At 36.4% G+C, this 27,868-nt stretch overlaps 2 protein-coding genes across 3 annotated transcripts in view; both read left to right on the top strand.

The window, feature by feature from the left end:
• rnf144aa (ring finger protein 144aa) overlaps positions 1 to 4,119 on the top strand; it is a 51,081-nt gene extending 46,962 nt beyond the window's left edge. The window contains exon 8 of the mRNA XM_067455361.1: positions 34 to 4,119. Coding sequence (XP_067311462.1) covers positions 34 to 165 — 132 coding nt within the window. The 3' untranslated portion in view covers positions 166 to 4,119. The remainder of the gene's footprint in view (positions 1 to 33) is intronic.
• A 356-nt stretch (positions 4,120 to 4,475) lies between these two features.
• Positions 4,476 to 27,842, top strand: adam17a (ADAM metallopeptidase domain 17a). Of its 2 annotated transcripts, XM_067455358.1 has the most exons (20): positions 4,476 to 4,891; positions 5,335 to 5,467; positions 6,410 to 6,543; positions 6,634 to 6,722; positions 6,830 to 7,007; positions 8,631 to 8,761; positions 8,896 to 8,982; positions 9,828 to 9,941; positions 15,179 to 15,320; positions 15,397 to 15,488; positions 15,582 to 15,734; positions 15,810 to 16,009; positions 16,581 to 16,684; positions 16,816 to 16,950; positions 18,946 to 19,073; positions 19,160 to 19,238; positions 19,343 to 19,431; positions 21,102 to 21,158; positions 21,379 to 21,418; positions 25,471 to 27,842. In XM_067455358.1, the coding sequence occupies exons 1-20, from the start codon at positions 4,777 to 4,779 to the stop codon at positions 25,815 to 25,817; spliced, it is 2,547 nt and encodes an 848-aa protein (XP_067311459.1). In that variant the 5' UTR covers positions 4,476 to 4,776; the 3' UTR covers positions 25,818 to 27,842. The 2 variants fall into 2 exon arrangements, with proteins under 2 accessions (XP_067311459.1, XP_067311460.1); XM_067455359.1 differs by lacking the exon at positions 21,379 to 21,418.
• Positions 27,843 to 27,868: the final 26 nt, after the last annotated feature.

The following is a 27,868-nucleotide window of genomic DNA, read 5'->3' as shown; positions in this document are numbered from 1 at the left end:
TTGTGAACTTTTTCATTTCTTTCATCTCTGCAGGTTGTTGGAATCTTTGCTGGTTTCGGCCTCCTCTTACTAGTAGCCTCTCCGTTCCTGCTGCTAGCCACACCATTCGTGCTGTGCTGTAAATGCAAGTGCAGTAAAGGCGACGATGACCCTTTACCGACCTAACAGCTCGGAGTGAGCAGTCCCTGTACGAGGAATTCCGGTCATCTCCTTTAATCGTTTTTCTTTTCCTCCTCCGCCTTCGAGCTCTTCATCAACCGGTGGGACTTGCGCATTTGAAGCCGCAACACGAGCCATCTCACGCCACGGTTGCCGTCACAGCTAGCTGAGTAGGCTCCATCCCCACAGGCCTGATGAGACAAAAGCAGACCCCACGAGGCTGCTGCTTGCTTAGGTGGAGGATTCGACAGGTGAGGGTTCCTTTTGCGCACCCCTCCGCAGTAACAGTAAACGTTGCCGAAGGAGCACGGTGCTGTTCCATCCGGGCGCTTGACTATTTTGTGGATGTTCCCCATATGTGGCTCTTATGGAGGGTTCAGTTCTATCAGAAAATATATTCAGTGTCTGTGTTTGTCTGTCTGTTTCTATGTGCATAGTAGCATTACAGTCACACAGCCTATTCTTTATTACTTGTTTTGCACGGATAAGGGGCTTTTCTGTTACTTGAAATGCTCTAAAGGGAGTAGATTTCATTTTTTTTTGGCTCAAATGTACAGCTTAATACGACTTTACATGTTTATTAAAAGTTCAGTTTTAGATTCAAACCTTTATAATGGCACTTTCCCTCTTTTTTCATGTCAAGTAATTGTCTTTCAGTCTAAAACTACAGACAAACCTAATTTGATTTGGCAGATTTTGGCTATTGATGATATCAGGAGATGATATTTGGCAATGAAATTTCTCCCAGTGCACTTAGCCTTGAGATTGAGTCACTGACGTCCCTGGATTTAAAGCATAAATATGATTCCAAAGCAGGGATGCTGTGTGAGTTTACAAATGCACTGAAAGTGTTGCTCAAATGACTATTACTTTAATGACAACTTATCTGAACACCCAACATCTAAATGCAAACTGCCAAAATACTGCAACCAAATAGAACGATTTGAGCTCTTTAATTTCCCCCTTTTTTTCCAAATGTTTCTTTTTTATGTAGCTTAAGTTGAACTCTGCTCATGTTCTTAAAATTAAGAATTGTATTATGTGTCAGATAATACAGTTTGTATCTCTTGCATAATTTAGAATTTTGGAATAGTCACTGTAATTCTGGCTGGAATTATACACTGATTTCTAGACTGTTTGGCTTAAACTTAAATTTACAAGTCCAGCACTGTATCTATGCAAGTTCATATAACTTGAAGATAAAGAAGTGGTTTCTGCTGTCTTGAACTGAATGGTTGATATGAACAAGTTAGTGTGTTTTAGTTAAAAGGAGGAATATATCAAAATATATCTAAAACTGAGTCGATCAGTTTCTGAAAAGCCATTATAAACACTTAAAATTTTTCGTAAAATAGACTGGTTTTAAAATATGCACTGCCGCTCAAATGTTTTTGATCTGTAAGTTTTGAATGTTTTTAGAAAGTCTCTTCTGCATTTTTTTATTTAATTTTTTTATTATTAAAATACAAACAAACAAAAAACTGTGTGCGCGCAGAAGAAATGAATACATTCATTCAGCAAGGATGATTTAAATTGATCAAAAGTGACAGTAAATACATTTATAATGTTACAAAAGATTATATTTAAAATAAATGCTGTTCTTTTGAACTTTCTATTCATCAAAGAATCTTGAAAATAATCATACATGTTTCATGAGAAGCAAATCAGCATATTAGAATGATTTCTGAAGGCTCATGAGACTGGAGTACTAATGCTAAAAATGCAGCTTTGAATCATAGAAATAAACTATATTTTAAAATATATTCAAATAGAAAACCGTTATTTTACGTTTTAATATTTTACAATATTACAGTTTTTCGTTGTAAAATAAATGCAGCCTTGGAGACTTCTTTTTTAAAAAACATAAAAAATCTTACAGATCAAAAACTTTTGAATGGTTGTGTAAGTACGAGACTGAATGTCAATACCTTGCCTGCACCAACTGGAATAGTAAGCATATGTTCAAAAACTGTTGTGCCATCATGTGTAACTAGAGATATTCAAATCAGAGCACCTGCCATATGTGTAGCTGTATAATATGTAGCTCATTAGGTTTCTTTAAAATCTTTGGTGCGATTTTATCATCTGCCATTTTGCGGTCATGTTATGTAATGGAAGCGTGCCATTTTTGGAGGTTATGACATGACAATGTGAATGTTTTCTTCTGTTATAATACAAAATTCGTAGCCTGACGTGGTCATACTCAATTCTAGTCAGAATATGAACCGCCCGACCTAAAAAAAATTGTGGGCGGGGGTAAGTTCGGCTGGCATCCAGGCTACAAAATTTGTTTATCCTTCTGGAACCCAAAGTTGATTTCTGGTAAATATTTGATGTTCGTCACCTCCATCTTATGGTAGCAACCTGCATTGTCCTATTTTAGCCTTAACGTTTTTGAGTACCTCACTGGTTTTATCTCCTGTAGCTGAGGGCTTTATGATTTGTCTTTTTTATTTGTTTATGTATTTATCCTCAGGTCCTCTTTTGAATTTTGGCACTAAATTTCGTGATGTTTAAAGGAATAAATTTATGCATATGTTTTTAAAATGATGTATATGAAATGGCCATGATACAGATCTCAAAATTGATTTTGCTACATTATTCTGATTTGAAATCACAAGTAAGAATCAGCATGATAAGATTAAAGCACAGCATCCTTGTCCGTAACGAATAGCACACAAGTTACTCAAATACAGCTGAATCTAATTATACTCATTATTACGCAAAATTTGGCCATTTCATGTAAAGTAACGCTTATATAATATATACATGTATATATTGACAATCGTGCCAAGCAGGTTTGTAAGATATTGATGAGGGAGAATTTTTCTACATTGGGTAAATATTTACTCAAAGCAGATGTTGAGATGTTATATGGGCTATAAATTTAACTGCTTGTTTCGTTTGTATTTTTGTTTTGTTTTTTTTGTTTTGTTGTAATACTCGATTTGATGTAATTTTTTTTATTGTATACAGTGTTTATGAAATATTAGTTGTACAAATATAATAGTTTCCTTACTTCAGGGTTGTTGAATTTGCAATTTTGGCTGTACATTCAGTCGTGCTCTTCTTTTTTTCTTTTTCTTTTTTTCATTCTTTTTTTTTGGGGGGGGGGGGGGGGGGTCATGTTTCTGTTCGGTTTGAAATGTAACTTGTTCATAAATCTAATTAGAAATAATTGTGGCTTTACATGCAAATTGGGAAATACTCTCCTTGACAGTATAGATCTTGCAAACAGCCAAAAACTGTATTTTTCCTTTTTGTAGGAATTTGCTCGTTGCACAAAACTTAGCCTTGCAGATTCATTTTTATATTTCCAGATGAAACTCCTGTAAGCTCTTATAGTTTAGAGTCAGAGCAGAAATTTGGAAAGCATGTCTCTCTCTTTTTTTTCACCACAGTGGTCTGTTTGTATTGACGTCTGCCTTTTACACTTGACTTTTGGCTATTCCAAATATTAATTATTGTTTTAATTGTTTTACCTTGTACCCCTGACTGGATTTTTAGGGACCTTGGCATTGCCTCTTTGCCATTGCTTTCAAAGCTAGTTTTGCCTTTCATTCTTCCTTAGATGGCCTTTATGTGTCACTCGTTTGTTTTTGATCTATCTGTCATAAAGAAATTTTATTTTATTTTATCTAAATTAGAACCATATTCCACCTGTACAGTTCTATGTAAAATTGCATGTATGTGAAGTCTTGAGGATAAAAATATACAAATATCAAAATCATTTTGTATCATCTGTGCCACTAACACTGTGACATTAAAATGTATTCATTGTCATAATTTATTCCTGTTATTTTGTTTATATTTGCATTTTGATTAATAATGTCAAGAAAACTGTTTAGTAGGCCACTGTTGAAAAATAAAATATAGGCTACCATAAAAAAGTAAATTCAGGATGTGCTGGAAAAAAATAAAACAATGTTTGCCAAACATGGCTATGTAAGATAATTGAAATCACTCTTTTCCATTTTTGTTGAAAATGTTTCATATTTCTAAAGAAATGTATCTGCATACCATGGTAAATTTGGAATGTTGTTTGATGTCAAAAAGCTGAATATTTAAATAATGTATAACTTCTGGGTACATTCTGTATCCATTATTGTAAGCGTATGAAGAGAAAGCGATAAATGAAAAGACACCACGGGTTATTTAAAAGTTTTGTCCATGTTTTATTATTTATTTACTTATTCTAAGTATTTAAATGTCATAAATCATGTTCAATAAAACAAATCTAAGCAAGACACCGGTAGGAAATCAAATTTAAAAGGAAATACAAAATAAAGGTGCTCTCTTCCTGGGTATTCAATCTTTGGCCGGAAGTCGATGAAATGCTTCCTCAGATTGTTATCGCAGCAGAATCCAGCGCAAATGTGAAGGAAGGACTGAGACCAGCTGAAAACTGGCAGTTCGCGGTGTATTATCTTTTATTTGTGGACGTTCAGCATTCACCCGGATCCCATCCTGTCAAATATTGTAGTCATTGAATCCTTCTTTCATAGTCGTGTTTAAGGTGGTCGTGAATATTGGTAAATAGCGGATAGTAGATGTTGACAGCAGAGAACTTCACATCCAAACATGGTGCTTTGACAAAAGCGATGCTGCATCGCCAGTATGGAGTCTTTGATATTTTATTTCGTGCTGTTAGTTCCACTTTGTGTCCATTGTGCTGTGAAACCAGTTTCTGTTGAAGAAGACTTGAGAAATCAGGAAGAGGCACAAGAGTTTGGTAAGTTACTCTGAGAAAGCTTTTTAAATGGGCGCAACAAGGAAATTCGGGTTCAAACTAAATATAACAAGTTAACGTTACTGTTTTCTTGAAGGGGGATATATGAGGGTTGTGGGGATTTGTGAGATCAGTCTTCCTTCCTTTTCCTGTTTTGACTCAGTTATGACTGCTTAGTTAATTTCCTTAAACAGGGAAGTTGGTGTATTTACGGACTGAATGAAAGGGCATTTTGGTGTGCTTCTCTTGAAGTAGAGTCGGTATTTGGGTCACTGTATGATCATATAAACAAACGTAGTCTGTAGTGCTGCTTACTATTTCATCTTTATAGGCCTAAATAGTTTGGTGGTGTTGTTTTAGAAATTGGGATTTTAAAAGTTTTGTGTGGATGAATAGTGGTATTATGTATGAATGGTGATTATATTTGCATTACTTGATGCATGCAGAGACGCTCAGCTCCTTATTGTCAGACTTTGAGGTGGTACCTGCATCAGGATTCCAGCTTCACTCGGTCAGGAAAAGGGAAGTTGATGCCCGATCACATGTGGAGCGGCTGGTCAGTTTCACAGCTCTCCAGAGGTAAAGCTAACAGATCCATGTATGCCTCTCTCTTGCTATATTACACAGTAAAAAAAAAAAAAAACGCTCTGAAGGTTGTGGCTGTTCATGGCAGGTCATGTGATGATAAAAGAGATGACACTTTTTAATATATTTTAAATGTATTCTTCTTTAAACTCCTGATTTCTTATCATAATAATAATTATTATTATGTATTCATCATATTTATTTTAATGCATTTTATTATGTATTTTTATTTATTCATATTATTATATTCTAGTATTTATTTTTATTATTCTATTCTAAATCTATGTATTATTTATAAGAATGTTTGTTTTTTGTTTTTTGACCACCCCTTATTTCTAAAATATATAGTATAGTGTATTTATCATATTTATTTTTGTCTTTTATTTTTTACTTTTATTTATTCATATTATTTATATTTTTCTATGTTATTATTTTTATTTATATTATTTATTTTTATTATATTTTATATCTGTTTTTTGTTTGTAAGAATATTTGTTATTCTTCTGACAGCCCCTGATTTAAAAAAATATTAATATTTATTTATTGTTTTATTTTATAAAATTAAAATGTATTGTTAAAAATTATTTTATTATTTATTTGTATGGATTTATTTTTATTCCATTTTTTTATTTTTTTATTTCAAAGAATGTTTGGCACCACCCATGACTTTTAATAATAATACTAATAATTATTAAAATTGTATTTGTTTGTTTATTTATTGTATTTTTATTTATTTTAAAAATTATTATATCATTTATTTTATAATATTTTATTTTATTTATTATTCATGTATTTTTATTCAATTCTAGATCTATTTTTTTGAGAGTCTTTGTGTTTTTCTCTGACCACTCCTGACCTTAGGAAATTATTAGACACTGATTCTTATTTTAGATTTTCTCTGCACTAAAAGATGTTTGTTACATCTTATTTTCAAAGGCACTTCAAACTGTACTTGACAACAAACACAGAACTTTTTACAGACAACTTCAAGGCTGTATTTGTAGATGAGAATGGAAAAGAGGACCAATATGATATTCAGTTACAGAATTACTTCAAAGGACACGTAGTAGGTAAGACATGGGATGAGGATATTATCCTTGGCTGAGAACTGAATGATTCACTGTCATAAACTGACACATCATTGTTTGCTATCCCGACAGGAGATGAGCACTCACGTGTGCAGGCGCACATAGACGGGGACGAGTTTTCAGCCCACATTCTTACTGAAAATGCAGAATACAATGTAGAGGTGATTTGTGCTCCTCAAAATCTTCATACATTAAAGTATTTGAAATTAATTTCACAAAGTATTTTTTTTACTGTATGTTTCAATATCTCTTGTCTTGTCATCTTTAGCCCTTGTGGCGGTTTACAGAGTCGCCCCCTGATGGCCGTTTGCTGGTGTACCGCTCAGAGGACATTAAGAACATTAGTCGACTGTCCTCACCCAAGGTCTGTGGATATGTGAATGCTGATACGCAGAATCTCCTGCCAGAAGAGGCAAGAGCAGCAGGACAAACGGAAGAGGAGGAGGGTGTGTATTTATTTACATATGTATAGTAATAATAATCATTTATATTTATAAAGTGCCTTTCGCAAGCTCAAGGTCGCTGCACGGGAGAATAAAGTAGTAATGACGTAGACATGCCATCATCAAGATACATGCTTGTGTAAACACACACACGCATACATATATATCAAATGTTGTTTCATGTTGTCTTTAAAATTGTTTTGTTTTTAGTAGGGCTTTTAGTATGTGTTTGGTGGGTTTTTAAAATTTTGTGATTCTAATATTTTGTGGGGTTTTTTTGCATCCCCATCGAAACTGTTTTCATTTGCGTTTGAATGTGTTTACATTACATAATCTGGCGAAACACACTACTCTTTCTTTTCTTTTCTTTTTTACAATTATCTTCTTTACAATTATCATAGCCTAGCCATTTAGTAGGATGGACAGCTGAAGGAACCCAACCTTGTTATACTTAATAAATATATTTGCTTCTTCTTAGCCTACTAAAGTTTTCCCTGCAACTGGAGTATTCTCTGCCTAGATCACACAACTGCATGAGCTTCTATGGACAGAAGTGTAAACTTGAGCTTGTATTTTGGGTTAAGCTGCATTGCTTTGACATTGTGGAAAACGGAATAATAGAAAGAAACTGTAAACATTTACTTTACCCGTTATTATCCATCTAAAGAATTCTACTGCAAAATAAGAGGAGCTTGTTAAAACTCAAACTTGAGATTTTACTGGGACGTCTCGTGACCCAGTAAAATCGCCCATGAGTGAATTAATTGAAATTGAATTCTTAAATTCATGAGTTCATCTTGAAGAGAAAGTAAAAATGCCAAAGAACTCAGCTGTGTGGGAGCACCTTAAATTGAAAAATGTTAGGCTACCTTATTAAAAATATTGCTCTTAACAGACCTGTGTGTTTTGTATCACTAGTGCGGTGTCCATTCTCGGAGCATATTAGCCATGTAGGGCTGTGAGGCTCACCGCTGCCGGCTTGCGCTGTTCGATAGTTTAATAAACATTTATTCAAGTGTCGCGTGTGCATATTGGGTCCCTGCTCCCTTGGGTCCGCAGCAACACACCCCCCAAGTCTGAAGTCTATTGGATGAACGGTTCTAGAAATAATCAAAATGCAAACAGGCACACAGAGATTCCTGCCTTTATTAGAATGAAGAATATGTTCAGCCCCCTCTCTCTGTTGATTACTACCGAAGCTTCAAAGCTAAAAAATGGTATTCGGACCACTCCTAGTTTTTAGCCTTTTTGAGACAGACACATTTCTTTAGGAGAACAGCCTAAATGCACAATAGATGATCAGTTTAATCATATGTTCATGATGAGCGAGATGGTTACTGCATGAGTGTGTAGGAGTTATACATTAGTCTGACAAAGGCCACCCATTCAAGCATGTAGTCACCCGGCAGTGACCTCCTGCCAAATGTTCTGGAGACAAAGCATAATAATTCAGTTCGAATAACTTCTTCATTCTTTGTCCTTTATCAAATTCAAAGTCCCCATTGTGAAGCTTTAAATTGGGTAGATCCATTTATGGATATTAGTGCTTTGGGATTTACATAACTAATTCAAAATCATTTATCTCATAGTGCACATTGTTTAGGTGTTTTTATGTTTTGAATGCAGAGCCTCACAACAGAGAAAGAAGATATGTGCACGACTCCAAGAAGAACACCTGCCCGCTGCTGTTAGTGGCAGATTATCGCTTCTATAAGCACATGGGCCGTGGACAGGAGAGCACCACCCTCAACTACTTGGTGAGCAAAGCACACAAAATATACATGGAAAGAAGGAATGTCATTGTTCTTGTACTGTACAACAGAGAAGTTTGTTGATGATATCAGATTTATTAATAAAAGTGCATTGAATTTGAGTGTTTTGTGTCTTGCAGATTGAGCTGATTGACCGAGTGGATGATATCTATAGGAACACATCTTGGGATGAAGGATTTAAAGGTTACGGTGTGCAGATTCATCAGGTGACCTTAATAAATGGAGGAATCATCCTTCTCAATTTTCATCTTTTATTTTATATTGCATCACTTCAGTAGATCAGTTTGACTCTCCTAGTTTCTCTTTATATTTGCGAATGGGATAATTCAGCATTTGAAACTTGAAAAGCATGAAAAGGGACGCAAAGGCTCCTTTAAAATATGTTCAATATGACTTGTATAACAAGTTTTCAAGTCGTTATTCTTTGAAAATCTTGAAATATGTCTAAACAATGTCCGGTTTTTGAACGAATCACAAAAATGGTCTATGAAAACATTCTGAATGATCAAACTGATGAGTGTCTCGAGTACAATTTATTGTTTCGCAAGGTTATCAGTAAATAATGTCTTCATTTTAGTCTTTAGACAATTTGTAATACAACACTAGTCGTATGAACCACATTTATGCTGCTGGAAAAGAACAACCACGACTTTATTCAAAGTTCCTCCTTTTGTGTTCCACAGAAGAAATACAGGTTTATGTGGTTCTCATATTGCATCCTTGGTTTTCTAATTCTTGATCATTGGTATAACTGGTGACTCCAAAGTAAAAGTGAGCATAGCAGCTGACTCAAATCTAATACAAAGAGCTTAATGATAGTTTCATCAAACCACAAAAATTTCCAGATTTTGTCACATGGCATGTAGCAAACTAGATGTGACTTAATGTTGGCCAAATGGCCTATCTCAGAAGTGGCTTTTGATTATGCCACCTGATGAAATTGTGAAGAAATCCATTTCCTGCATTTTCCACTTTTTTTCCCAGCTTGTTATTACTATCTCAATGTTCAGTAAATATTACCTTGCCATCTAAGATGTAAATATCCCAACAGATAATCATAAACAAGGTGCCCACAATAGTTGCCCAAGGAGATAAACACTACAACATGGATGGAAGCCCATTAGGAAGAAAGGATGGTGTGTGGGATGTGAAGAAGCTTCTGGAAGTAAGTGCCATGTAATCCCTGGAAATATACACAGGTCAAAATTGTATGATCAATCCACAACAACAATCCGTTTTTGGGGTCAATTTATGTTCTTTGTATTTAGGTCAGATATTACAGGGTGCAGACTGAAAAACTGATCACATGTGCAACAAGAATACAATAATTAAAAAAATGTCAAGACAAGACAGCATTTAAAAAAGAAGACTGTTGGGATTCATCAGATATCATCTGGTTAGGGTATGTGACAGTGTTTCCTGCAAAAATAAATGAAGACAGTCCGATTTTACTTATGGTTCAAGTTATATTAACTCTGTCTGTGAATTCATTACTATCCCTTATGATCCGCTACTGTCAGTGGCGGTATGGCGTTTAAATGAAGTCAAAAGTCGCGCGCACGAAAACCACGAGCACGCGAATAAACCCAAGCGCGCAAAACAGACCCACGAGAGGAAAATAGCAACGCGAGAGCGCATCTGTACACCCGCGAGAGCGCATCTGTGCAGCCGCGAGCGCATTTGTACACCGCGAGCGCGCGAAACAGTATTTAGGGGCGGAAATGAATACTAGCGCAAGCCCCTGCTGCCTAGCGCGCACAACTGCAAATGAGCGCTCGCGTGACTACTCAACACTCGCTCGCTCCTCGAGTTGACTTTTGACACTTTGAGGGCGGGGCAATGACTTTTGTCTTCCCACCTGTGATTGGTCATTTGTTTAATCAGTTTCACTCTTGTTTAAACATGTAGCAGGACTAAGACAAGGCACGTTTTAAGGAACCATTATGTCGGACCCTGAGCAGGTAATTTAATTTTTAAGTCTTTGTGTTTCGAGTGCAATATATTCAATATATGAAATTGTATTGTACAATTTCAAAGGTATTTTGTTTACAATCATCTTGAATAGTTTGTATAGGACCTTAACACCAAAAAAGATAAGCTAATTTAAGATAAAGCTGACTAACCCATAAATGTAGGATGTTAAAGGTTAGTTTTGACCTACATTGACAATATACAGTAAATAAATCATCGCTGAGTAGCATTTCTAGCTACTTAACAAAGCTAGTATGCTAATGTATAAACAAAGCAGCGTAAATGCAATCTTTGTGATTTATTTATCTGACACATGATGCTGGATGTTCCGCTTGTGCCCGTATAAGGTCAAAGAGCTCTTGCAAAGCCTGGGTGATACCACCCATTGGGCCACTGAATCTGCATTAACGACAACAGCTGGGGCAACAGCCTTAGTCCTAATGGGTTGTTATCATAGCTATCAAAATCCAGTGTTTTGTATTTTGCGTACGTGAGTTTTTGTTGTACATGTCTGTTAAAAAATATATATATATATTTGTACTGTGCTAATTAATTGAGATTTCTTACAGCTCTTACGGGTTGTTGGCCTTGTCTGTTTCGTTGCTTCTATTACTCTCCCCTTTTTTGTAAGTCGCTTTGGATAAAAGCGTCTGCTAAATGATTACATGTAAATGTAAATGATAGCAGGGGGTACTTGTATGTGACTGGACAGGGCCTCCAGAATATACAGCTCCTGACGACACAGAAACTCCAGATAATCTAAATCCAGTGGTGTTGTGCTGAAGGCCTGTTGCAACTTGTGTAAAAGATTTGCCAAAAAGTGGTGTCTTAGCTATTGACAGAACAAAGAATAATTAATGAGATGTTAAGATACCATGTCACTTTTGTGATAAACACACTTCAAAAGTTGAAAGGGTTACATTATCTCTACTCATCCTTTGAGTCCAGGAAAGTATTAAAAAAAAATAGATAATGAGCATCAAAGTTTGATTTTACTTACTAATTTCCCTATTTCAAACATGGTCTTAGTAGTACATCTATCAAAATTATTTTCTTAATTGTTTGCATATAGGATGACAGAAAACATCAAAACGTCACTTTTTTTTGTTTTACACTTTTTACAGGGTCACATAGACCATCAGCTGAAAAACGCTTTCAGTGATGTAACCGTTAAGTTTCACTAATGCCGTTTGTAATGTGTTCTAATCATTTTATAAACGGCATTACGATAATAGCAATAGGGCAATAGGGGTCGGTGCTGTGGTTTGAATAAATTACAAAGATTGCATTTACGCTGCTTTGTTTAGTACATTAGCATACTAGTTTTGTTAAGTAGTTAGAAATGCTACTCAGCGATGATTTATTTACTGTATATTGTCAATGTAGGTCAAAACTAACCTTTAACATCCTACATTTATGGGTTAGTCAGCTTTATCTTAAATTAGCTTATCTTTTTTGGTGTTAAGGTCCTATACAAACTATTCAAGATGATTGTAAACAAAATACCTTTGAAATTGTACAATACAATTTCATATATTGAATATATTGCACTCGAAACACAAAGACTTAAAAATTAAATTACCTGCTCAGGGTCCGACATAATGGTTCCTTAAAACGTGCCTTGTCCTAGTCCTGCTACATGTTTAAACAAGAGTGAAACTGATTAAACAAATGACCAATCACAGGTGGGAAGACAAAAGTCATTGCCCCGCCCTCAAAGTGTCAAAAGTCAACTCGAGGAGCGAGCGAGTGTTGAGTAGTCACGCGAGCGCTCATTTGCAGTTGTGCGCGCTAGGCAGCAGGGCCTAGCGCATTTTAATTTTATTCAAACCTCCTGACAGACCGGCAGCATCTAGTGAGACTGGCGAAACTCACATCCAGCACTCTCACAATCAGCACAGTTTCCTATCGGTGTACACCAAGACCCCTTCCACCAAAGGGCACTTCTAAAGACCCCTCTGTCAAGCTCCTGAAATTTGCAGACAAAACCAGTCATTGGTCTCATCCAAAACGTTGACGAGTCTGCTTACAGACTGGAGGTTGAACAGCTGAGTGTCTGGTGCAGTTAAAGGGATAGTTCACTTTGAAATTAAATTGATATGTTTTAGCTTACCTCATGGGCATCCGAGATGTAGGAGTATTTGTTTCCCCAGTAGTTTCAATTTTGATCATTTTAGGTCAAACCGTTCTTGTCTGTCCCTCACATAATGCAGGTCTATGGTCACCAGCTCAAAGAGCATACACAGAGAAGTCCAAATTAAACAATCCCCCATCGTAAGTACACACTGATGGCTTAAGACTCGAAACGAACGGTTTGTGTGAGAAAACGAACAGTATTTATATCGTTTTTACCTCTTGCACACCACTACGTCCGACTTATCCGAGGGTGCGCGTGTGTTTCCTGTGGTATACAAGAAGTAAAAACGATATAAATACTGTTCGTTTTCTCACACGAACTGCTCGTTTCGTGTCTTAGGCCATCAATGTGTACGATGGGGGATTGTTTAATTTGGACTTCTCTGTGTATGCTCTTTGAGCTGGTGACCATAGACCTGCATTATGTGAGGCACAGACAAGAACGGTTTGACCTAAAATGATCAAAATTGAAACTACTGGGGAAACAAATACTCCTACATCTCGGATGCCTATGAGGTAAGCTAAAACATATCAATTTAATTTCAAAGTGAACTATCCCTTTAACTGCACCAGACACTCAGCTGTTCAACCTCCAGTCTGTAAGCAGACTCGTCAACGTTTTGGATGAGACCAATGACTGGTTTTGTCTGCAAATTTCAGGAGCTTGACAGAGGGGTCTTTAGAAGTGCCCTTTGGTGGAAGGGGTCTTGGTGTACACCGATAGGAAACTGTGCTGATTGTGAGAGTGCTGGATGTGAGTTTCGCCAGTCTCACTAGATGCTGCCGGTCTGTCAGGAGGTGTCAGTGGTGGTCCACTGACAAATTTAGGATGGCATGGAGAGCTGATCTGTTTGGCTGTGAGAAGATCAGGAATGATGGTATTGAAGGCCGAACTAAAGTTCACAAGTAAGATCCTTGAAAAAAGTCCCAGGTCTGTCAAGTTGTTGCAGGATATAATGCAGTCCCATGTTGACTGCCTTATCCACAGACATGTTTGCTCTGTAGGCAAATTAAAGAAGATCCAGTCAGGGTCCAGTGAGGTCTATAGTCATTAAGTCCAGTGATTATTTGGCGACCGGAATGATATTGGAGCTGCAGGGAACTTCACAATGCTCCAATGATATGTTGAAGATCTCCGTAAAGACTGGGGCCAGTTGGTCAACAGCACAGACTTTTTTAAACAAGCAGATGAGATGCTGTCTGGGCCCGAAGCTTCCCTAGTCTTCTGTTTTTTTTTGTAGACCCACTTCACGTTCTCCACACAGACCTTAAGTGCAGGTTGGCTGGCAGGTGTTGGTGAATGTGTAAAGTGCAGATCAGAGCGGGTGTGTGGTGTGAGACTGGGCTTTTCAAACCTGCGGTAGAATGCATTCAGATCCTCAGTCAATTGTTGATTTTCCACAGATCCCCCCGATGGTGACTTGGCGATGTGGTCCAGGCTGATGCTGGGTCATTGGCTAAATTATTTTTTTTTTCCAGCTTTGCAGAATACCTTCTTTTAGCAACTCTGTTCTCCTTTTTCAGTCTGTTTCTGGCCTGGTTATACAAGATTTTATCCACACTTCTGTAAGCATGCTTTTTGGCATGACAAAGCTGTTTGGGTTTCCCAGTAAATCATGGTTTATCATTAGTGAATGGTCAAAATGTCCCAGTAGGAATGCACATATCCTCACAGACACTTGTGTATGATGTTACAGTATGTAAGCTCGTCCAGATTAATGGCAGCCGTTTCAAAAAACAGTCCAATTAGTGCAATCGAAGCAGGCTTGTAAGTCCCGCTCTGCTTCATTAGTCCATCTTTTTACAGTCCTTAGTGCTGATTTCAGTTTCTGCCTGTAGGTTGGTATAAGATGAACCAAACCATGATCAAGAGCCCCAAAGCACCCCGTGGGACTAAGTGATATGCATTCTTTATTGTGGTGTAACAGTGGTCCAGTATATGACTGTTCCTGGTGGGGCATATGATGATGCATAGTCATGTATTATAAATGTCATATACATATTCATGTCACAATATATATTTAAATATATTCAGAATGTTATTTAAATTAATTATTATTAAATTAATTAATTAATGGTGTTCTAAAAAAATGCATAAAAATATTATTGGTCAAACGATTAATAAATAATAATGTGTCAACTAAAAAAGTAATTTGGCTTCTAAAACCAAGAACCAGTGACTCCCTCATCATCATATTATTATTATTATTATGTATATATTTATTTTTGTGAAGAGCCCTGAAGCACAGATTTATTGATGTTCATTTTATCATTTTTTTCCTCTGGTCTCTTCAGCAATTCAGTCATGACATCGCAGACAACGCCTCTGCAGTCTGCCTTGCCCATCTCTTCACCTATCAGGACTTTGATGATGGCACTCTGGGTCTGGCATACGTGGCCCCTTCCAAACAGGGATTGGGAGGACTCTGCCCTAAACGTAAGGATCTCTACAACTGTGATTAATGGAATTCCACCAACAGTGCTTGACTTCAGACATTCATTTTGTCTTACAGCCTACTATCCATCACAGTCCGTCAGGAAACCCAGTTACCTGAACACTGGCTTGACAAGCACCATGAATTATGGGAAAACTATTCTGACCAAGGTTTGTATCCATTGCTTTTTAAATACCAATTGTATTTTGTATACTAGATGCTTTTTTTTTAGCAGGAAGCACATTTATGCATTGTCTATCCAGGAAGCAGATCTTGTAACCACTCATGAGCTCGGACACAACTTTGGAGCTGAACATGATCCAGATAACATAGCTGATTGTGCACCCAGTGATGACCAGGGTGGCAAATTTGTTATGTACCCTATTGCGGTTAGCGGGGATCACATCAACAACAAGGTATTTTCCATTCTGAGCTAATTGTTTCCTTTAACATCTAGTCACTTTTTCTCACTCACGTATTGTTTCCCTCAGCGCTTCTCCAGCTGTAGCAGGATCTCAGTCAGTAGGGCGTTAAAGGCTAAGGCCCATCAGTGCTTTACGGAGAGAAGCAGTAAGCTGTGTGGGAACTCTCGTGTGGAGGAGGACGAAGACTGCGACCCTGGACTGCTTCATCTCAATGACGACCCCTGCTGCACAGCTAAGTGCAAATTCAAGAAGCTGGCACAATGCAGGTAAGGAAGTTAACCGTGATAAACCAATATATCAGCCGTTTATCAGGGTCAACTTTGCATAGATCTAGATCACAATAGTGACTGCCCACTGTTTCACTATTTGCTGTTTGTTCCTTAAGTATTTTTCCCTATTATTGCCTTCATGTGGATTTCCAAAAATACCTCAATCCAAGCCAGGAACCAAACCAACAAGCTCTGAGATGCATCTTAATATTAATACATTAATTTAATCAAATATCAATAAATAAGAAACATATATACACTATCATTTAAATGTTGTTTTTTTGTCAAGAAATAAATACTTTTTAATCAGCAAGGATGAGTTATATTGATTAACTTTTAATTCACTTTTTTAAAGCTTTTATAATGTTACGAAAATGTATTTTTATTTAAAAAAAAATTCTGTTCTTTTGAACTTACTATTCATCACAAAAATATTAAGCTGTTAAAAAAAAAATCTTACATAGCCTGACTGATGACAACTGCAATTTAAACTGTGGTCTTAATGAGAAATGTGTTCTCTTAATTCTCTTAAGTATTTGTGCCTGATATTGTTTTCTGTGACCTTCAGTGACAGGAACAGCCCCTGCTGCAAGAACTGTATGTTTGAAAGCGCAGATAAGATCTGTCAGGAGATCATCACTGCCACCTGCAAGAACATGTCAAGGTGCACAGGTAAGCCTGCTCACACCAACTTTAATGGTGCTTAATAGTAAAATAACAATGTCAGGGTTGTCTATCCAGACCACTACTGACCACAGCTTTTATATTTGGTTGGTTATCTTTTTAACTCTTGTTTATCCCAGGCAACAGCAGCGAGTGCCCCACACCTGGTATCCTGGATGATAACACTGAGTGTGTGGACAGGGGTCTATGTCGGAAGGGCGAGTGTAAGCCTTTCTGTGAGGCCTTGCATAACCTTGAGTCCTGTGCCTGCAATGGTACATTTCTCCACTACACTCTGTGTTCACAGTAGTGATAAAAAAAGAGATATATATTTTGAATGGCCAGTTGACACCTAGTGATCAGCGATGGAAAATATAACCTTTCTATATATTGCAGAGGCTAGTTGTCACAATCTTTTACTTCAGAAGATTTTTTTCAGTTTATTTATAGACACAGACCTTAATGTCTTGGTGTAAATGTTAAAAAGTTTTATTGTAGCCATGTAAAGACCTAAAAAGATGTGGGTCATATTTATATATTTTTTACATTTCTGATTAATCGCAATAATCTCAGTATGATTTTTCTCATGGTTTTATGAGTTTAGGCATTAAGCTTTGTATTTAAACTGGGTCATTATTGTAGTAGAAATGTGAAATTATTTTTTATATTTGGTGCCTTCTATACTGAGAAAAGAAAATATATTTTTGTCTCATGTAGATGAAAGACAACAACTCCCAGAATGCACTTGCTTTGCTGCCCTACGAGGCCACTCCCAAAGGCCGAAGAATAGATCAGTATGCTAGAAGCTAAAATTACTGGATTACTTGCCCACCGCATTCATTTTCATAAAATCAATTCAGTTAGAGAACAGACACTACAATTAAAAACTGTACGTGTCTGTTCAATATAATGTGAGTGAGCCGATTGAGTGTCACGGTAGCCTGGTTAAATTCAGACTATTCTCAGTAGTAACTGAGTTACGGTCTGGGAAAGCTTCATAGACGAATCATTTCCAAAGGGTTGTCACCAACGGATGATGACGTAGCCTATGCAGAGTGACGGAGAAACATCTGATCTGAGACAGCAATTTCGAGGATGATGTTGCAATGGCTTCTGACACCTTTTGCTGTTGTTGTAAAAGAAATATGATAATAGCTGGTGTCCATCGCCACTCCATCAACATATTTGCAAAATTTAGAAAACCTAATAGCATCTCAGACCGACTAAAACATCTCGGATTAACGGTCGAGCAGAAAACATCAAGCTCTGGTCGCATTTGCCCCCGTTGTAAGGCATTTGTATTGCGATTAGAACGCAATTTACAATATTTTAAAAAATAAATTCATATTGAGGAGTCTTTGGAAAATTGTCTCACAAACTTAAAATTCAGTAATTTCAGATGTATTAGAACATTTTCAGACTTGAGCATAGTTACGCAGGTTATTTATTTACAATTATTTACAAACACGATCATTTGAATATACATCTAGAATGGCTTGAGGGTGACTAAATTATGCACTAATTTTCAGTTTTCATCAACTATCCCTTTAAGAAATATTTTGTTATTTTTATCAAGGTTAGAAAAAAAAATTAAAACCATGATGCATTTTTGTCAGTTTTCTTTGATGAATAGAAAGTTCAGAAGAAAAGAAAAAAAAAACGTACCCACCCCAAACGTTTAATGATGTAAATACAGACCATGTGACTTGAATCCCCTATAATGACAACATGTAAGGTGTATAAATATTTAGGCTATTTTACACAACATTTACTCCATATAAGTATAGACTTAAGCAAAACAGAAGAGATGGCTGACCGCACACTGGATCCAAAAAAGACTAAAAAGTCTAAGAAACTATATCATTTTTATTTTTTCAATTGCATAGTGCAATAACGTGCAAAGTGCAAGTGCGTTAAAAACAGAGGAGCATGAGCAAACGTTTCAGCAGATTGCTATCCTCAGTGCTCCTGAAAAGACTTTTTAGTCTTTTTTGGATCCAGTGTGCGGTCAGCCATCTCTTCTGTTTTGCTTAAGTCTACCCTTCTCTGGCTCTACGCACCTGAAAGAAAAAGAATCTTTCCTATGAAGAGCGCAACAACCTTCTTTGCTCCATATAATTATAAACAGAACCTGCACATATATCGGCGAGTGTCATTTCAGTCTGATATTTGCCTGTTAATTGGGATGGTCGATGTACACTGAAACCGTTTTAGCCTCCATTATGAATGCAAAAGCACTGAGTCCGTCCATTTGCTGTTATGTTTTTCAGAGACTGAGGACTCTTGTAAAGTGTGCTGTAGAAGCAGAGACGGGCTGTGCACCCCCTTTGATAATGAAGGGTCACCTCTTTACCTGCGCAAGGGCAAACCCTGTACCGTTGGCTACTGTGATGGGGTCGTGAGTGCATTACTTGTCTATTTTGACTGATCATTTATCAGACCGAATACTGTTTTCTATAAATGATGTGGTGGTCTTTATTTCAGGGTAAATGCATGAAGCATGTCCAGGATGTCATTGAACGTTTATGGGACTTCATAGACAAACTGGACATCAACACATTTGGTAAGGGATTGCAGAGCGAATTTAGCTATTAATCATGCAATGATATCTGACTTTTTTGTATATTTTGTAAATGTCAATGGGAACTCTTTTCTGTCAATGTGCAGGGAAGTTCTTGGCAGACAACATAGTGGGATCAGTGGTGGTCTTCTCTCTGCTGTTCTGGATTCCCCTAAGCATACTGGTGCACTGTGTGGTGAGACACAATACGTTTTTTTCTGAATTGATTTTTCTTAAAAGAATAGTCCATCCAAGATGAAAATACTATTCTCATTTACTCACTGTCATGTATTTGTAGTTTTTGGTATCCCTGCCCAAGGACAGTTGGATTGACAGAGGTTTATTAACAAAACAGTTGTATCACTGTTTATCGCTGAAAATGAGTGCTGTCAATTGTTTAAAAAAAATTAACTAATTTATCACATTTTTATATTGTAATATGTTCACATTTAATCTCCAAATTAATGGAAAAAAAACATAAACTATTTAAGACTAGTATATATATATATATATATATATATATATATATATATATATATATATATATATATATATATATTATCTAACAGGTAGGAAATATAGCCTACAGAATTTAATAAAGTTATCAAACACTTCACAGTCTTTATTGCATAAATTAAATATTAAATATAGATTAATCTTTATTAAAGCTACAAAAGTTTAGTCAGGAGCAGTGGGTGATTTTCTTATGATTTACATTCATGACACATCACAGCAGTGGGTTTATGTGGTTGCCGTCACTTTAAGATCGGAAGCACATGACATGGATCCGGATCAGACATGAATGCGATTATATATTTTTAAAACTCATTTAAGATCGTGCTTATGGGGATACTCAACAAAGTGGACATTTAGGCATATTTTTAACTGTTTTTTTTTTTTCATTCAAGAGCGGAAAAGCGAATGCAGTGCACATGTGTATGTCACAACAAAGAGGAGATTCACAGACAGCACACCAGTACAGATTCAAGCACTGCTTTAATAGCACTTGAATGAATGCTAGCATTATACACTGTCCCGCAGTCAAAGGATGACAGAAAAAAACTATGTTAAATACTCTTAATGTGTTTAACTGAAAAAATAATCACATGCGTTAACATGCTAATTTTGACAGCCCTACTGAAAATAGATTTAAATTCATTTGCAGCCTTTAGCCACTGCTAAGCGTTTAGTCTTTGAATTCTTACACCTGGGAACAAGTCAACACAATTATGACTACAAAGTTTTCTCAGAAAATAAGTATTTCCTTCTAAAGCAAGGTGGCATTTGGTAAGCGTAACCATAGTATTCTAGTGGGAGTGGCCTTGGAAGGCAAAATACCAGTGCATTATGGGCATTGATGTTTTCCCAACCTATTTGGCGAAAGGGAAGACAACATCCTTTTTTCTCTAGTCAGGTAGCGGCGTAGCGCTGATTTAAAAAAAAAAAAAAGTTCTCCATTCTACTGTATAAGCAGTTTAGGTTTTTTCATCTTATAATTTTGAAATCAGCAAATTATTTTTAATATTTCATAGGGGTAATATTTATATAGGGGTACATAGTATATTATGTCACAATATATCCTAATACAAAAATGCTACAATAGGTATTGTGGATAGTTTAAATTACTATGCTAGAAAAATATTCAAGTTTGCAGAGTTTTAGTGTCAGTACTACATTAAAATACTATATAGTATATAATACTATAATGTATAATTATACAATAGGGGGATATTTTTGGGTCTTAATGCCAAATGTCTTATGTTACCAGTAGAAACTCTGTGACAGTGTGCAAGCTTATTCGACTAAAATAATTATGCATTGTCTAAACATAACATTACAATGATCATCTCTCTTTGATTTTCCTAGGACAAGAAACTGGATCAACAATATGAGGAAAACTCCAAAACCATGATGTACCCTAGTGTAAGTCCTTCTGTCACAAAACTACAACTGCAACAATGGACACCTTTCTCATACAGCGGAGATCAGAGTACTAACAGACTAACACACTAAACATTCATTAAAGTCATCCAGAACCGCAAAATAACATAATAACTTGCTTATTCAGTTAGCATGGCGTCTTTTTTAGGGCTAGTAGTGTATGACTTGTGGCTTGTTTGCTCTGACCCTTGTGGAACTGCAGCAGATGGTGGTGGAGGTGTGTAGTAGAGCTCTCAACTCAGGTGAGTGTGTGTAAAACGGCCCCCTGGCACTGCTGTGCTCCCCTCTCCTCCGAGTGTGACGAGTCGGAGCAGGCTGGTTGTGACGTGTCAGATGGGCAGACTGAGTTTAGTTCAGCTTGTTCTGTATGTCTCGTGCATTCAGTGTCAGTGAGGATGTGTTGGCGGTTTCTGGTTGAAATATGTTTTTTGGATGCAGTTTTGTACTTTAGCGTTTTAAATGCACGGCTTTAAAACTCTCTTGATACTGCATCCGCTACAGATGCCCTTCTGGTTCAAGAGATATGAATGAATCGCATATTTTGCTTCATCTAACTCAAGTTTAGCATGCTGTTCATGTTATGCATAGGGATGGGCATCAGTTTGTGCTCGTACTTGACAGAGACAGTAAATCCGTAACCATCATCACTGTGCTTCTATTTAATTGTTTCATTATTATTTCTGCTTACTGTAATAGTTTCTTTTGATGTTCTAATTTATAAAAAATTAGATCCTAGACCTTACAAAAAACTGAAGAACATTTTTTATTTTCCCACTTTTGTGGTACATTTTCAGTAAAAACAAGCATGATGTATTACAAAATAAAAAACAACAACAAAATGTATTACAAAATATATAAATATGATATAAATGTTATATGTAAATTATATAAAAAAACTAAAGTTTTGGCGCATCAGTAGTTGGTTTATATACACAAGCACCATACAGATGTTTTTCCATCATGTCTTACTGTCACAGTTTCACGATGATGTCATGTTAAAAATAGTTCAAAACACCTTCGTTTCATCCCATTTTGTTCTCTCAACCCTTTTTGTTTCATTGCGATGTCTAGATCCGTGGTTCTTAACCAGGGGGCCAGGGTTACTCAAAATTATTCAATTATAAAAATACAATTATACATTATAAAAATACAATTATACATTAATTGCTAAAATCAATATTTAAACCAAAAAAAAAAACATTTTTTTTATTGAAAAACATACAGAATCAGAATCTTTCTGAATCATAAAATATATTGTTTTATTAATTTCATAAAGCAGTAGTCCCAGTTTATACTAATAATAATTTGTTACATTTATATATCGCTTTTCTGGGTACTCAAATCGCTTTATATATGGAAGTGGGGAATCCTCTTAACCGCCACCAATGTGCACCGATACAACGGCAGCCATATTGTGCCAGATCGCCCACCACACACCAGCTGATTTGTGGAGAGGAGACAGAGTGATGAAGCCAATCAGGATAGGGGGATGATTAGGGGGCCATGATGGACAGAGGCCAATGGGCAAATTTGGCCAGGATGCCAGGGTTACAGAGAGTCAGGACCTCTGTTATAATGAATATTTATGTTAAAGGGATAGTTCACCTAAAAAAAAGTGATGTTTGACTGCTTATTCCCTGGGCATCCAAGATATAGGTGACTGTTTCTTCAGTTGAACACAAATGAAGATTTTTAACTCCAGCTGTTTCAGTCTGTCAGTCATATAACGCATGTGAATGTTAACAAAATCTATGAGAGTAAAAAAAAAAAAAAACATGCACAGACAAATCCATATTAAACCCTGCGGCTCGTGAAGACACATTGATGTCTTAAGATGGGAAACAATAATTTTTTGTGAGAAACCGAACAGTATATAATTTTGTTTTACCTCTAAAGCCATGTCCAACAGCCTTCATCACTTCTGGTGAGTGAGGTCAATGTACAAGATCTGGCATAGAGATATGCACGTGTGATCATTTCCACCGCTTGTGTAAACTAAGATCTTGTACATTTGACCTCACTTACCAGAAGTGATCGCACGCTGAAGACTGTAGGACATAGAGTTGTATTTGAGGTAAAAAAATATATATATAAATACTGTTCAGTTTCTCACACAAACCAATCGTTTCGTGTCTTAAAGGGTTAGTTCACCCAAAAATGAAAATTCTGTAAAAAATTACTTACCCTAATGTCTTTCAACACCAGTAAGACCTCTGTTCAACTTCGAACATAAATAAAGATATTTTTGTTGAAATCCGATGGCTCAGAAAGGCCTCCATTGAAGACCCATAAAAGGCACTAAAGACGCCGGTAAAAATCTCACTACAGTGTCTCTCTACAATAATTTTATGAAGTGACGAGAATAGTTTTTGTGTGCAAAAACAAAAAACAACTTATATAGTGATGGGCCGATTTATCAACAAAGCTTTGAGCGGTTATGTATCAGTGTATCGATTCATGATTCAGATCGCCAATGTCACGTGATTTCAGATTTCAGTGTGCTGATTCATAACCTTTCAAAACTTTGTGTCTATATAATTTGTCTATGTAGTGTTTTAAGACAAACCATATGCAAAGACAACACCATTGCCAAGTATTTTTTCTCCTTAAAACTGCAGTGGAGAAGGTGAAAAATACATCTCAAAAACACGGTTTGAAATGCCTTTTTTTTTGTCACTAACTACCTTGTATCCAATCATGTCAACGTGCGGGCGGGCTTTAGCAAATCATTAATATACTGTGAAGCAGAGGAGTCGAGAAATCAGGTCATCCCGTTATATCTTTCTGTTGATATAAAAACAGACATTTAGAAATATAGCGGATACTGTAAATTATGTACATAATGTATATTACAATGTTATGAAGAAATATATGCCTTTCTCTACTGATGTTATGATGTTCAAAGCGTTTCTAAGGATGCGGTTTTCAGAAGGCATGCTGTGTGAATCCGAGATCGAGCAGGAACATGGTTTGTGTAACATTAGCAACACATTATTAGCTGTTTGATGATGTAGTCAAGCAAAATCATATTAATCACGGTTATATGTCTGATTTTGTAGAGAGCGATACATAAAACACATTACCGTTAAGATACATCGCCAAACCTGAGTGAGTAATTGGAGGCGGGCTCATTTGCATATTCATGGTTCCGTGTACTAAATGAAGCACGGGTGTAGTTACATTCAAGCTGTTTTAAGGATTTAAAAATACATATTAATTTTTTTTTTATATGTATTTTTTTGTGATCAAAAGATGTGTTTTAAGGGATAAAATTATTGACTACAGAGGAACTTTAAAACCAATATTGTAGCCAAAATAGGGGATCTTTAAAGAAATCAAGCTTTCAGTGTTTATATGTCTGTGTGGTGTTTTTAAGACAAACCATGTGCAAATTCATCATTCAACACAATATCTGAGTATTTTCTCCTTAACTGCAGTGTACCAAAAAAAAAAAAAACTACCGTCACAATAATGTAACCAATCTCGTAAATGAGCAAGAACAATGATTTTCTGATGTTCAAAACGTTTCTTAAGGATGCTGATATTTTAGAAGGCAGCTGCCTGAAAATGGGAACATTTTGTAAAATTAGCAAAACATTATTAGCTGTTTGATAAAATAGTAAAGTCAAAGGCTAGTCAAGCTTTCCTGCAGCTCAACCAGAAGAGCGTGGCTCTAGCAACGCCAAGGTCATGGGTTCAATTCCCAGGGAAAGCAAGAAGTGACAAAAATGTAAAAATGTGTAACCTAAAATGCAATATAAGTCACTTTGGATAAAGGCATCTGCCAAATGCATAAATGTAAATCATCTAAATGGCCATTATGTCTCTGACATTGTAGAGACATAAAATGCTTTACAATTCTGATGCACGGACCCTGTATAATTAGCTGTCCTATTTTATATGGCTGAATTAAATCAATATTTCCACTTGCCATTATGTAGTGTTTACTACAGTTGAATATGAAAAGGGCTTTACAAATAAAATATATTATTATTATTATTATATGTATTTGCATATTCATGATAAAAAAACATTTAAATACGTAATTTTGATTTTCAAAGAACAGTTTTATCAATACAATTATTTACTGCTGCGGGACTACTTTGTTGGACAATGTGGGGCCTTTGAGTCAAGCAGGTTGCAAAGCACTGGTCTAGATTTTTTTGGACTGAATAAAGGAAACTAATGCTGTCACTTCCGATCACTCGTGCCCATCCCTAGTTATGTAATGCATACCATAATGAGCTGTTTGGAAGTCTTCCTTACTGATTCTGTCACAAACCTCTATCCTTAGACCGCAGAGATGATGAGCAGTCAGGAGTCGGCACCCATCCGCATTGTCAAGGCCCCTCTTCCGCATTCAGTGGCAGCACGACCTCAGCCCTCACTGGGCCCCCCCGTCTCACCGGCACAGGAGACACTCGCCGGCCCAAGCCCTGCCAGCGTCTCCGCCGTACCCAGAGTGGATCCGCTGCGAATGGCCACCATCGAGGAGGACCCCAGCGGCGACTCCTCTCACCTGGACGAGGAGGAAGGCTTCCCTCCAAGCGGCACAGCTGCCAGGTCCTTCGAGGACCTCACAGGACAGGCAACGCCATCCCGCGGGGACAAGAGACGGCTGACGAGACAGGCGCGCATTGACAGTAAGGAGACCGAGTGCTGAGGAACAGGCTCATATTCATAAGTCAAAGATCACATGACTGAGACAAGAGTCGTGATAAACAGTGCAATCAGGCTTCATTTTTGTTGGTGCACTTAAATGTGCATGTGATGTAGACTGCTGACACATTTCGGGTGGTTCTTAGAACTTTTGTAGCGTTCTTTTAATGCACAATTGTAGTCGTTACATTTAAAAGCATGTCAGAAACTGCCAAGAGAAATTACTGATGTTTGGTCAATGCAAAAATTAAAGGAATTAAAAGAATTCAATGCGGCTTTGGTCATTTGCGAAATGTGACATGCCAATCAGTTTTTAAAAGCAAGCAAAAAGACGTGTTGACAGATATGAACTGACAAGAAAAGTTTAGGGGTTAAAAGATAGTGAAAATAAAAATTCTGCCATTTACTCAACCTTATGTCATTTCAAACATGTAAAACTTTCTCTTTTCTGTGGAACCACAAAAGGAAACATTTACAAAACAGTACAAACATTCTTCAGAATAACTTCTTGTGCGTTTCATAGAAGAAAGCAAGTCATATAAAGGTTTGGAACAACATGAGAGTGAGTAAATGATGACAATTTTCATTTTAGGGTGAACCATTCCTTTAATAATTGTACATTTAAACTTCCGCTGTAACTGTTTCTGCACTTGTAGGTGTTTTTATCTGAAATACAAAATGATTTTATTGTGGTAACTGACAACCACAGATGCTGTCTATAGAGATTAAAGGGACAGTTCATCCAAAAATAAAAATACTGTCATTATGTAATCATGCTTGTCATTTCAAACCCCAAAAATCAAAAAATGTAAAGAAACTTGATAGATTTCCATCCCTTCATTGAAACATTGGACATTCAAAGAGTTCTCAAAGACATTATAAACAATATATGAATCACGGTTTAATCCATGTCTTCTGGAGAGAAATGATTGCTTTATACGATAAACAGATACTTGAATATCAAACATACCATATTTGGTGAGCTCTATGTATCCGTTGATCAATGTTTATATGTCAAATAAATCTGTTTATCATATAAAGTGTGTGAAGGTTTTGGGAGGATGGACTTTCACTGGAGGGAATAACGGTTTCATTAAAAAATAACTGTATTTGTGTTTCGAAGATGATTGAAAGTCTTATGGATTTGAAACGACATGAGGGAGAGTAAATAACAGAATTTAATTTTTTGGGTGAGCTATCCCTTTAACTTATTTAACCTGAAATACAATCAATATGTGCCTTGTAACACGGTTCCAGTAGTGCAAATTCTTGTATTCTCATTCATTTATACCTCATTTAAAACATGAGCAGCAGGACTACAGCACGCCTCTATACGCGTCATCACACTTAATATTGCACTGGTCGACTTGCTGAGAAAATTCTAATTATGCATGTTCTATGCCATATGTATATGAAATAATTGTTATATGTTTATGGGAAGAGGAGATGCTATTTATGAGTTTTCTTGGACACTTTCTTAAGGCTTAATGATTTCATGATAGAAATTGCACAGGATGTTAAAAATGTTTTCATATATTTTTGCATTTTAAGGCTTGTTCTGTTTATTATGTACTGCATCTCGTGTCATTTTAATATGAAATGTATGAATATGTGAAACACTGATTACAGAGCCAGGGATGTGCATATTTCATAGATTTCCTCTTTTTATCACTAAAACGGTTGTACAGACGTGACCAAAATCAATCGATACTTCAGAAGTATTAGTATAGACTATTATGCCCCCACTGTGAAATATCAGACTATGACTATTAAAGTTGAGTTTTAACAACGTTTTTATGTGCCATAAGTCAGTAGACTAAATATATATTTTGTATTGTTTCTTATATTCCTGTATATCAAATCAGAAGTAATTAAAACCTCTCAGTAGAACGCTGTATCTGATGTCAATCTGCTGTCATTCAATGTGTTTCTGATGCTTGGTTGTTACATTTATAACACATATTCTTGGGGTATGAACCCGCATGAATAAACTGCCTCCACACTGAAGTGTTGTGAATTATTTTATGGATCTA

The sequence above is a fragment of the Pseudorasbora parva genome, chromosome 10 (genome assembly GCF_024679245.1).
Source record: "Pseudorasbora parva isolate DD20220531a chromosome 10, ASM2467924v1, whole genome shotgun sequence".
NCBI lineage: Eukaryota > Metazoa > Chordata > Actinopteri > Cypriniformes > Gobionidae > Pseudorasbora > Pseudorasbora parva.
The sequence above is the reverse complement of the archived record's forward strand: the minus strand, read 5'-3'. Positions and strand labels throughout refer to the sequence as shown.

What these genes read in the sequence shown, in the direction of transcription:
- adam17a (XM_067455358.1), top strand. Translation starts at nt 4,777, where the DNA reads ATGGAGTCTTTGATATTTTATTTCGTGCTGTTAGTTCCACTTTGTGTC. An exon ending in ATGCAGAATACAATGTAGAG is followed by an intron (nt 6,723 to 6,829) that starts GTGATTTGTGCT and finishes TGTCATCTTTAG; the next exon opens with CCCTTGTGGCGGTTTACAGA. An exon ending in ACTGGACATCAACACATTTG is followed by an intron (nt 19,239 to 19,342) that starts GTAAGGGATTGC and finishes GTCAATGTGCAG; the next exon opens with GGAAGTTCTTGGCAGACAAC.